Source organism: Phacochoerus africanus, chromosome 15, assembly GCF_016906955.1.
Source record: "Phacochoerus africanus isolate WHEZ1 chromosome 15, ROS_Pafr_v1, whole genome shotgun sequence".
Lineage (NCBI taxonomy): Eukaryota > Metazoa > Chordata > Mammalia > Artiodactyla > Suidae > Phacochoerus > Phacochoerus africanus.
The window spans coordinates 9,475,451-9,487,626 of NC_062558.1; the positions used below are offsets into that span (position 1 = coordinate 9,475,451).

At 43.9% G+C, this 12,176-nt stretch overlaps 1 protein-coding gene across 2 annotated transcripts in view; it reads left to right on the forward strand.

Annotated features, from left to right (window-relative positions):
- Positions 1-12,176, forward strand: part of DOCK5 (dedicator of cytokinesis 5) — a 238,865-nt gene that overhangs the window by 165,017 nt on the left and 61,672 nt on the right. For both annotated transcript variants that reach the window (XM_047762590.1, XM_047762591.1), the window contains 2 exons: positions 4,336-4,431; positions 10,781-10,879. In XM_047762590.1, coding sequence (XP_047618546.1) covers positions 4,336-4,431; positions 10,781-10,879 — 195 coding nt within the window. The remainder of the gene's footprint in view (positions 1-4,335; positions 4,432-10,780; positions 10,880-12,176) is intronic.

The window sequence follows — 12,176 nt, forward strand, 5'->3', positions numbered from 1 at the left end:
GCATCCTCATGGATACTAGTTGGGTTTGTTACTGCTGAGCCACAATGGGAACTCCAAGAGAAGTTCTTATTTTATATTCTCTCTGACACTGATCCTTCCTTCTGGAGCCTAGTGGAAATGGTATATTTTTTAATCTCACTCCTTCTCCTTCCCCCAGCAAGAACCCGGGGCTGCACTGCCTGGATTTGGCATGTTCCAGAGAGAATAGCTCACAGGCCTCTCAGAGCCTCCACTCAAGAGGCTGGAGAACTTTGCAGAATATGTCCACTTAAAGACAAACCATAGTCGCCACTGGCCATGATGCCTACATGGCACCTATATTCCTACAGAGCAGTGAACTATCTCCTGGTTTTTCCTGAGCCCCTTCTCTCAACAGCATCTGTAGATTTAGTTCTGCTGAAGGCTATGAAGAGCACTGGACCTTTTCCCATAAATAAATCCATGGCTCACTTTTTTTTTTTGGACACGCCCATGGCATGTAGAAATTCCCAGGCCAGAGATCGAACCCAAGCCACAGCAGTGACAATCCAAGACCCTTAACTGCTGGGCCACCAGGGAACCTCCCTAAAGCTCACCTTTCCAGATCTACCCTGGTGTGGCCTCAGCCGGCCTCACCTCCTGCTCTTCATCACACAGGCCCATGAGCATGTCTGCTGATCCTGGTCTCAGCTGCAGAAGGACAGCAGGATACCTCCGCTTTCTCTATCTTCCCCACGCCCTAGCTCTTCTTTCCCTGAGCCCCTGGCAGCTCACCATGTTATTTGTGCTATTCATTTGATATTTCTTCATTATAAGTCATTCCCCCGTTTACTTAACTGTGTTCCCAGAAACCATATTATAAAATGGAATACATTTTCCCAAGGAATTTTGTGTTTCAGGATTTGATGTCTAACCAGGACTTTATAGCAAAGGAATAAATGTGACCAATCATGTCGGAGTGACAATAACCTTTTTTAAAAAGTAGCTCTTAAAACTCAGTAAGTAGGGAGTTCCCGTCGTGACGCAGTGATTAACGAATCCGACTAGGAACCATGAGGTTGCGGGTTCGGTCCCTGCCCTTGCTCAGTGGGTTAACGATCCGGCATTGCCGTGAGCTGCAGTGTAGGTTGCAGACGCGGCTCGGATCCCGCGTTGCTGTGGCTCTGGCGTAGGCCGGTGGCTACGGCTCCGATTCGACCCCTAGCCTGGGAACCTCCATATGCCGTGGGAGTGGCCCAAGAAATAGCTGAAAAGACAAAAAACAAAACAAAACAAAAACACCTCAGTAAGTAAAATGGTAAAATGAAGCTCTAAGCCCTGTAAATTAACGATGATGTACTAGGCGCTTTCGTTCAGTAGGGCACCAGAAAGTGTATGTATGTGGTCCCACATTAATCTGAAACACAGGAATCAGGCTACTTGGTTTCTTGCTCAAATAATACCACCCTATAGCTGTTGTCCTTAAACACATCTCATGGTGCTTCAATTTTCTTTTCTTTTTTCCTTTTTTTTTTTTTGGTCATTTTAGGGCCGTGCCTGTGGCATATGGAGGTTCCCAGGCTAGGTGTCTAATCGGAACTATAGCCGCTGCCCTATGCCACAGCCACAGCAGCACAGGATCCAAGCTGTGTCTGCAATCTACGCCACAGCTCATGGCAATGCCAGATCCTTAACCCACTGAGCAAGGCCCTAGATTGAACCCGAAGTCTCGTGGTTCCTAGTCAGAGTCGTTGACCACTGAGCCATGACGGGAACACCGGTGCTTCAGTTTTCTAGTCAATAATGTGAGGAATTGCTCAGGTGACCCGTTAGGTCTCTTCCATATGTGATCCTATTTTTGTCTTGTTGTTTTTGGGTTTTTTTTTAATGGCTGCACCCATGGCATATGGAAGTTCCCTCAGGCCAGGGATTGAATCTGAGCCACAGCTGAGACCTGTGCTATAGCTGCAGCAACACCCGATTCTTTAACTCACTGTGCCGGGCTGGGAATCAAACCCACACCTCTGCGGTGACCCGAGCTACTGTAGTTGGATTCTTAACCCACGGTGCCACAGTGGACATGTGTAGTCTCTCCACCTACCTTCTTACCACACAGAAGGGCTCTTCGGAAATGACTTGAATGAGTGCATGTATACTGTGCTAAGAGATTTCATTGGCTTTTAAAAGGTCTTCTTTGGTCTTTGCAATAATATTCTCTGTAATGAGCAGAGGCATTCAAAATTACCATCCTAGCGCTCTATTAATGTAACCAGGTCAATAACGTTTTGGTGACGGTGACGTTATGTATTTCCCTCCCCCCCCCACCATAAACATTTTTAAATGTACCAATTCACTCTCTATGTCCTCCTGAATGCTCTCATCTCCTCAGTTCGTTCCAGGCTCTAATTACTGACATGCATTCCTTTTTTACAGTTCAGGATTCCCTCCCTCTCTTCCTATAACTGTATTTTCAAATTGTCCCCCGTCTTCAGGGTCCAGCTGCCATAAGCATCTCAGTGAAATTGTTCATGATGCAGAGTCCTGCCCAGATTCCTTTGCTCTGCTAGTTCCCTTCATCTCCTCCTTGCATCTCTCTTAAGGCCCTTATGGTTTTGTACTTTGAGTTATGGATTCAGCTTCCAACCCTCCTTAAATAGCTCTCATGCTCCAGGCACTGTGAGAGGTCTGTGCCTTCGGGAGTGAACAGGAGAAGCAAGCCTCCTCCCCTCATGGAGCTGACCTTCCAGTGGGATCTTGGTGTTTTGCTTATTTATATTCATGCCCTGGCTCCCCTGCTGGAGTGTGAATCTCTTAAGAGCTCAGAAGAGGTCTGCACACAGGTCCCTCATGAGCCTTCCCCACCTGCAGGTTTACGGTACGGAACTGTTGGTTACGTAGCTGGAGGTGAAAGCAGCATCACTCGGGGAGGCAGGTTTTGTGAATCACTTTCACTCAAAGAAATAGAAGCAAGTAAAGAAATAATAAGCAGGAAGGAAAGAAGAGGATGCGGAGTTCCCGGAGTGGCGCAGCAGAAACAAATCCAACTAGGAACCATGAAGCTGTGGGTTCAATCCCTGGCCTTGTTCAGTGGGTTAAGGATCCAGCGTTGCCGTGAGCTGTAGTGTAGGTCATAGTCGTGGCTCAGATCTGGCATTGCTGTGGCTGTGGCGTAGGCTGGCGGCTACAGCTCCAATTCAACCCCTAGCCTGAGAACCTCCATATGTTGTGGATGCGGCCCTAAAAAGACAAAAAAAAAAGAAGAAGAAGAAGAAGGGGGCTAACAATACTTGATATTTTAATAAAATGTTATAAAGAGCAGTGATCTAGTTGTTGGAAGCATTAAACAGGAGTTTTGGAGTATCTGTCCAAAAGTAAGAATGGTTAAAGGCTTTGAAAAGCTAAGTTGAATATTGCCAAGTTGGAGCTGCCAGGCATGTAGCATCAAACCACAAAAAAGGAGAGAAGGGAAGAGGAAGACTAAACCTTCTTGAATCACTGTTGGGTACATCAGCCCAAACTAATTCCTGTAACGGGAACTTTTTTTTGGCTTGCCGTTGTGAATATTGAAACTCCACAAAGTAAAATGATTGCTCATAGTCACACACATGACAAGAGTCAGGATATGAAATCCCTGTCTCAGTCTGCTTGAGCCAAAACAAAATGCTGAAGATTGGGTAAATTAAACAACAGAAATTTATTTCTCATCATTCTAGGGGCTGGAAGTCCAAGGTCAGGGTGCTACATGGTTGGGTGGCAGTGAGGGTCTCCTCCTGGCCAGCAGATGGCCACCTTCTTGCCGTGTCCTCATGTGGCTTTTCCTTGGTGTAGGGCAAGCTCCCAGGTGTCTCCTGTTAGAAGGATACTAACCCACCAGTCCAAGGCCCTGCCTTCATGACCTGACTGCCTCCCAAAAGTCCCAGCTCCAAATACTATCATGTTAGAGCTTAGAGCTTCACCACTTGAATTTTGAATGCAAACCTTCAGTCCATAACGATCTCCTTGATTTAAATTTCTTTTGGAGTTCCGGTCGTGGCTCAGTGGTTAACGAATCCAACTAGGAACCATGAGGTTGTGGGTTCGATCCCTGGCCTTGCTCAGTGGGTTAAGGATCCTAGCGTTGCCGTGAGCTGTGGTGTAGGTCGCAGACGCGCCTCGGATCCCGCGTTACTGTGGCTGTGGTGTAGGCTGGTGGCTACAGCTCCGATTCGACCCCTAGCCTGGGAACCTCCGTATGCTGCAGGTGTGTGGCCCTAAAAAGAAAAAAAAAAGAAGGAAAGAAAGAAGGAAGGAGGGAGGGAGAGAAGGAAGGGAGGGAGGGAGAAAGGAAGGGAAGCTGAGTCAGAAGGAGTGGTGGTCATCTCTGCGTTTTCCCCTCAGGGCCCCACAGCGATGCATATCCAGCTGATAATGGAACGGCTGCTGAGAAGGATTAACCGGACCGTCATTGGGATGAGCCGACAGTCTCCCCACATTGTGAGTGTCACCCAGGGGACCGTGCGGCCACCACTGCTTCTCACTGTCCCATCCCACCTGCCCATTAGGAGCCTCTGGGAACTGGTGTCATGAGGACAAATTCACATAGGCCCTGCCCATCCCAATTTCTAGTCTGCACTGCATGCTGAGTGACACAGCCTCCTTGGGAAATGAGTGTCTAGAACTTTACAGCCTCCCCAGATGGGTGACCCTTTGTTGTAACTGTAAGTAAATCTCATGCTCATTTTCTCCTGAGGGAAAATGACCCAACAGGGTGGTAGGGGAGGCACATGGGGAAGAGTTTTGAAGGACCTCATCAACACTCAGTGTGTGTATCCATTCTTGAGGAGTCTTGTCAACGTGGAAATTTAAACAAAAGCTCCTTGCAATACATTAAAGCAGAGACCCACTGAGATACACAGGCACCCTAGGTAGACTGAGAACTCGGGACCCATTCGACCTAATTCTCTTTGAATATTTGCTTAACATTTTATTTAAAGGAAATATGAGCATTTGCGAGCAGAAAATGAGGCGTTTAGCTGACCGCATTCAGCATTTATTATTTCAAGCAATGTAATTATAATTCTTAATGTATACGTGCTGTGGCCAGATCCACCTTCATTAAAATGGGAACAATAATGGTTCCAATACTTCCACCCAGTGTGATGATAATAGTAGATACTGCTATTAGCTAGTGGTATGTATGTGTGTATGTTTGCCAGAAACTATTTTAAGCATTTTCTCTCTCATTGAAAGCTCACATCAAGCTCCATTTTTCAAATGAGGAAACATCCAGAAAGCTCCACAAGGCTTCACAACCACCAGGCGGTTAATGTGGGCTTTGGCCCTAGGCGGCGAGCCTGGGTGCGGAACCCAGCAGGCTGTCAGCTGTGCCCAGCCCCCAACAGCCCACCAAGCTATGTGTCCAGCTGTGCACTGTGGTCACCATGAGAGGCATCCTGATAAATTCGGTTCTCTCCTCTGCATCCTATTTTCTCTGATCCTCAATGTGCTTCTAGATTGGTACCTACCATCCAGCCCTTTTGGTTCAAAGAAGAAACTTTTCAGGAACTGGGGATTGACATGCTTTTAGAAATGCCATTGTTCAGGAGTTCCTGTCCTGGCTCAGTGGTTAATGAACCCGACTAGCATCCATGAGGATGAGGGTTCGATCCCTGGCCTTGCTCAGTGGGTTAAGGATCCAGTGTTGCCATGAGCTGTGGTGTAGGTTGCAGATGCGGCTTGGATCTGGCATTGCTGTGACTGTGGCATAGGCCAATGGCTACAGCTCCGATTGGATCCCTGGCCTGGGAACCTCCATATGTGATGGAGGAGTAGGACATGGAGCTCACCTTCTCCCACAAACACATCCAAAAAAAAAAAAACTACATGTAGAAACACCAGTGTTGCTCCAGACTCTTATTCTCTGTCTCTTATGTCTCTTAATTGTCAAATAAAAAGTGAGATTGAGCAGAGGTAACTGTGGAAAGGCCAAGTTGTATCATCATTAAAATGAAGCATCTTGTGCTTGTGATACTAAAAACTACAATTCGATGACACAGAAGAACTATCCCACATTGCCCTAGTAAATAAAAACTATTTATTCAACAAATATGTATTAAGCAATTGCTGTAAGCCAGGCACTATTGTAGACACTAGAACAGAAAATAAGACAGACAAAAATCAGCACTGTAGAGAAGCTTACATTCTAGCAATAACAATAACGAAAAATAAATGACATTGTGTTAAAAGGAGATCAGTGCTACGGAAAAGAGCATGAGTGGGATGAGGGGAGTCAGGTAGAAGAGTAACACACTGAAGTAAGGTGATTAAGAATGGCTTTTTCAGAGTTCCTATTGTGGCACAGCGGAAACGAATCCAACTAGAAACCATGAGGTTTTGGGTTCAATCCCTGGCCTCACTCAGTGGGTTAAGGATCCGACATTGCCATGAGCTGTGGCGTAGGTCACAGATGCAACTCGGATCTGGTTGTGGCTGTGCTTAGGCTGACAGGTGCAGCTCTGATTCGACCCCTAGCCTGGGAACCTCCATATGCCATGAGTGTGGCCCTCAAAAGATCAAAAACAAAAACGGAATGGCTTTTTCCCCCGAGAAGGTAGAATTTGAACAAAGCCTTGAGAAAGGCAAGGGAGTGAGGCTTGCGGATATGTGGAGATGGGCCTTCCAGGCAGAGGGAACAGCCAGAGCAGAAACCCTAGGGTGTAAACCCTCCCTTGTAAGACTCACATATGAGTGATAGAACTGATCCAAATAAGAATATAGAGGAGTGATTACAAGTCAAATGCTGTCTTTCTGCTAGATTACCCCTCAAGGTGATCCAGAACATGCTCTATTTAATACAAGATTTAGATCATGCAGTAAAGATAGAGACCCTACTGCTAAGCCATTTCTGCCATGTATTTAAAAACACAGAGAGAAAGGCAGATTGATAACTGTTTGTTTAGGAAACAATACATTGGCTTGTATCTGTCACTTAATATACTATCTTAATTTAAATTTACCCATTTAACTTCTTTAGGGGTGAAATCATCTACTGTTTCCCTTAAGTTGACTCAGGAACCTTGGCTCAGTATGTCTGAAGGGACGCGTAAGGATCTGAATGTAAAACTGGCAGTATCTCTGTCATGTTTCTGCTAAAATAAGATGATGAGAGCGGATGTGGCTGAAATACCTGGAGTGACAGAAATCCCCAGAGAAGCAAAGTAGGAATGCTTGAGAGAGATAAACACAGAAGGGAAGAAGCAAGGGAAGGCATACAAAGAGACGAAGACACAGTCACACAGAGTCATACATGTAATTTATGCAATGTATATGTATATGCATATATAATATATACCTATATTAACTGGTATAATATATGTAAGATGTGTGCATATATGCTAATATAATGTATAATTTATAGATATATTAAGCTATATATTAACATATTCTATAACATTAATATATAATACATAAATATATTAAGCTATATATCATATAATATATAATTAACCTATATCTGAATATATATTAATAAATGTATGTTATTACATAAAATATATTAAGCTATATAATTAGATTATCCAACTATATTAAAATATATCAATAAATATATATATTGTTATATATCATATATTAAGCTATATATATCTATTCTGGATATTTAAGAATAGTTACATATTGGAGGATTCATTAATAAAATATATCAATTCATTAAAAGGAAAAAGTCTCTCTCCATAGATGCCAAAATACATCTGACAGATGTAACATCTATTCCAAATTAAGAATACAAGGAAATGTTTTTAACATATAATCACTGGGCAACATATTACATGATAGTCATAAAAAGGAGAATTAGGATGTTAAATCTCAACATTCTTGTTTAGCATTTTTTATAAGTTCCAGCCAATGTAATAAGACAAACAAAAAATACACTGAGTATAAATATTGGAAAATTAATTACCATAATTGTCATTGTTTTTAGCTGAAATGACTACCATATATAGGAAATCCAAGAGAGTTAACTGAAATATTAGTAAAAATAATGAACAGTTTATTTAACCAGTTTCAAAATAAACAATATCCTATGGCCTTTCTATGTAATAGCAGTAGCTATTTAGAAATTGTGAAAGAATTTACTCACAAAGGTAGGAGAGTAAATATGTAGGATATACATAACTGAATAGTTAAATAGAAGTTATATGGAGGACTTGCTCATTAGCTTTAAAAACATTATAATGTTACTATTATTTTTTTTTCTTTTTTCTTTTTTTTTGTCTTTTTGCCATTTCTTGGGCCACTCCCGCGGCATGTGGAGGTTCCCAGGCTAGGGGTCCAATCGGAGCTGTAGTCGCCAGCCTACGCCAGAGCCACAGCAACACCAGATCCGAGCTGAATCTGTGACCTACACCACAGCTCACAGCAATGCCGGATTCTTAACCCACTGAGCAAGGCCAGGGATCGAACCTGCAACCTCATGGTTCCTAGTCAGATTCGTTAACCACTGAGCCATGACGGGAACTCCAATATAATGCTACTATTATTGACATAGTACATACTCATGAATAAAATACATTTATCAGTAGAACAGAACAAGTAGACTTTATTTATTGTCTTTTTGCCTTATCTAGGGCCGCTCCCGCGGCACATGGAGATTCCCAGGCTAGGGGTTTAATTGGAGCTGTAGCCACTGGCCTACGCCAGAGCCACGGCAATGCCGAATCCTTAACCCACTAAGCAAGGCCAGGGATTAAACCCACAACCTCATGATTCTTAGTCGGATTCGTTGACCACTGTGCCACGATGGGAACTCCAGAACAGGTAGACTTTAAAAGACTTTAGGGAGTTCCTGTTGAGGCACAGCGGAAATGAATCCAACTAGGAACCATGAAGTTGCGGGTTCAATCCTGGCCTTGATCAGTTAGATTAATGATCCGGTGTTGCCATGAGCTGTGGTGTAGGTTGCAGATGTGGCTCAGATCTGGTGTTGCTGTGACTGTGGTGTAGGCTGGCAGCTGTAGCTCCAATTCAACTCCTAGCCTGGGAACCTCCATATGCCACAGATGCGGCCCTAAAAAGACAAAAGACTAAAATAAAATAAACTGAAAATAAAAGGAGCCTTTAGAACATAGGAAAACTTTTTTACTTTTCCATAGGGAAAGTGAAGATGTTTAATGTTATTTGGAAAATACATGAACAGTTATAGAAAAAGTTTGACTCTTATTTCATTTCATGCTGTGTCCACAAAATAAATTTCAGATAGAATGCAGGGTTAAATGTTAAAAATTAAATTGTAAGCACCTAGAAGAAAATATAAATGAGCATACACCTTTTTTGTTTTGTTTTTTTGTCTTTTTAGGGCTGCATCCATGGTGTATGGAAGTTCCCAGGCTAGAGGTCAACTTGGAACTGTAGCTGGCAGTAAAAATTATTTGTAAAATTTGTAATAAGTGTGATGTTCCCATCGTGGCTCAGTGGTTAACGAATCCGACTAGGGACCATAAGGTTGCAGGTTCAATCCCTGGCCTTGTTCAGTGGGTTAAGGATCTGGCATTGCCATGAGCTGTGGTGTAGGCCGAAGGCATGGCTCGGATCCCGCGTTGCTATGGCTCTGGCATAGGCCGGTGGTTACAGCTCTGATTAGACCCCTAGCCTGGGAACCTCCATATACCACGGGTGCGATCCTCAAAAGACAAAATAATAATAATAATAATAATAATGAGCAGAGAGTGTAAGCATACATCAAAATGAAAAAAATAAATGGCCATATGGATAACAAACATGGATAAAATGTGTCATTCAGAACAAAAGAAGATCATATTAACCAAAAATGAGATTAAATAAAACTCCAGGGGCCTGGAGAAACAAATAGTGTTAGGTACTGGTGGTAGTACAAACTCCATGGCAATAGTATATCAAAGCTTTAGTACAAAAAACTTACATTGCTTTATAGTTCGAAAAATTAACTTTTTTCAGCAAAAGAGATGAAGGCATTCATTCAGAGAGAGGTGTACGTGGATAGTCTTTCACTGCTTTTGTGTTTAGGGAGTTATTCTTTCCCTCCCAAGAACAGCTGTATTTTCATCTCCTCTATGCCAAATTCATTGAAATTTGTGTTGTTTTCATAAATATATGAATACAGATGGATACTACCCTCGGTAGCTCGCTGGCTAGGAAATGAAGTTTATGATCCCAGTGTGGTTGGATTAGGGGGAAGCAACTTGAATATGTAACCCCTGACCTCAGAAAGAAACCATGGTAATCACCAGTCACCCAATACGTTGTCACACCAGGTCTACAGTTACACGGCGTAACCTACTGGGAATACATGCTAAAGGGTCTGCGAGCTGGAGAAAGGACACTGAAGTCATCCAGCAGGGAGCTCTCCTTTCCTACCCTCTCCCTCACTCCTCCACTCTCAGTTTTGCTACCTCTCTTTGTCCTCTTTGCTTTCCTCCAAGCACAGATTTATGTCAGTGGTCTGAAAAATTCAGACATTTCTCTGTGGATGTCTCTGCTACGCCTCTGTCTTAGCAAGCAACTCCAAGTCTATGAGTTATTATAGCTTAACTAGTCACCTCCCTGAGATCATAGGCTCAGTATCCCCTCCCCTGTGGGCTTTCAGCGATCATAGCTGTTTACAGGGTGAGCGAAGCTCTCCACACTCCCTAACTCAAACCTGGAAGGAGCTTGTTTGAGCAGAAGCAGCAAAGCACTGCCTTTGGACCTTGAGGATGCCATGTGTTGCCAGCGTGCTGAGGTCCCTGTGTGGTTGATTGAATGGGGAAAAACCAATAGGCGTCTGTTGGTGATCTGAGGAGGTGCATTTGTGTTTTCTCTCTCCTTCCAGGGGAGTTTTGTTGCCTGCATGATTGCCATCCTGCGGCAGATGGATGACAGCCACTACAGCCACTATATCAGCACTTTCAAAACCAGACAAGACATCATCGTAAGTTGTCTTCGTTGGGTCCTGGTGACTTTAAGACTTCTTATATTAGGTGGGACAGAATGACCAAACCCCAGCATCATGGAGTTCAGGGTTCTCCTCCCGCCCACCTCCAGTGCCTTGTGGCTTTCCATGGTGATTCCAAAAGGGAGAGGGTTGACTCTTACTTTCTCTGCAATAAGATTTGCGTAATACCAGGAGATCCTCAGGCAGGCAGTCACCCGAGTCTCTTGGATTTAGAGAAAGCCCGTATTTAGAAACATTTGGGAGGCTTTTTTTGCTCTAAGAGGACTGTCTCGATTTCAGGGACAGTCGTAACTCAGGCCATGGCAAGGATTTTAGGAGGCAGAGGTGTGGACGGTCTTCTGGGATGTGGTTGATGTCACCATTTTCAGTACTTCCCGGAAAGGGAAATTGAAAAGGTAACTCCTTGCCCCATGTAACATTTATAGGTTATCATCTGTTGAAAACACTCCATTCTCTTTTGTTTTAATAAAGAAAACTGTTCTCATAGTTCCTACTAACCAGACAGCTGAAGGTGACCTAAGGGGCTGAGTTAGGCCTCCAGCTGCTTCCCCAGGATCCTCCTCTTCAGGGAATTGTTAATGGCTGTTCAGCATCCCTGAAAGTATCATCCTGTCTGACGAAGCAATGGGTTGGACATGGAGATGGATTAATTGTCCGGGGTCTTGCTGCACCCGTCTTTGCTTTGGGTAACTTCCCATCATACATGCAGGCGCCCATCTTCTTGAAGCTCTCCGTTTTCTACTTTCTGCCTATATTATTCTGATAGCCACGTGGCCAGCACACCCACCGATATCCAGTTCCTTCCCTGCCAGTTGCCCTCCTTCCTGTGAGGTCTGTGTTTTGGAAAAACACACAAGGAATTGCAGAGAACGTACCATTTATTATTATTCGTTGTCGTTGATCCAGTGATGCTCTCTCAGAATGCTATATTGGACCACGTGAATTCACCGGCAGCAGGCCATGCTCTGGCGGGCAGGGTGGTACGGGAACCCACAGCCACATGCAGCTGTGATTGGGTGAGAGAATTAGGAACAGGGGAGAGGTGGGGAGAACTGGAGGCTGAGAGAGGGTAGCAGTGTTTTTCCTCCACAAGCAGATGGTGTAGTGGGTTTAAGAACACAAGCTTTCGAATACCCGGATCTGAGTTTGAATTCTGGCTCTTCTGCTTTCCTCTGCAATATTTTGGGCAAGCTGTTTCACCTCAGGAAACCTCAGTGGCTCCATCTATAAGATGCTACTTAACCTGGGGTGGGAAATGGAGGTGTGTGTTAAT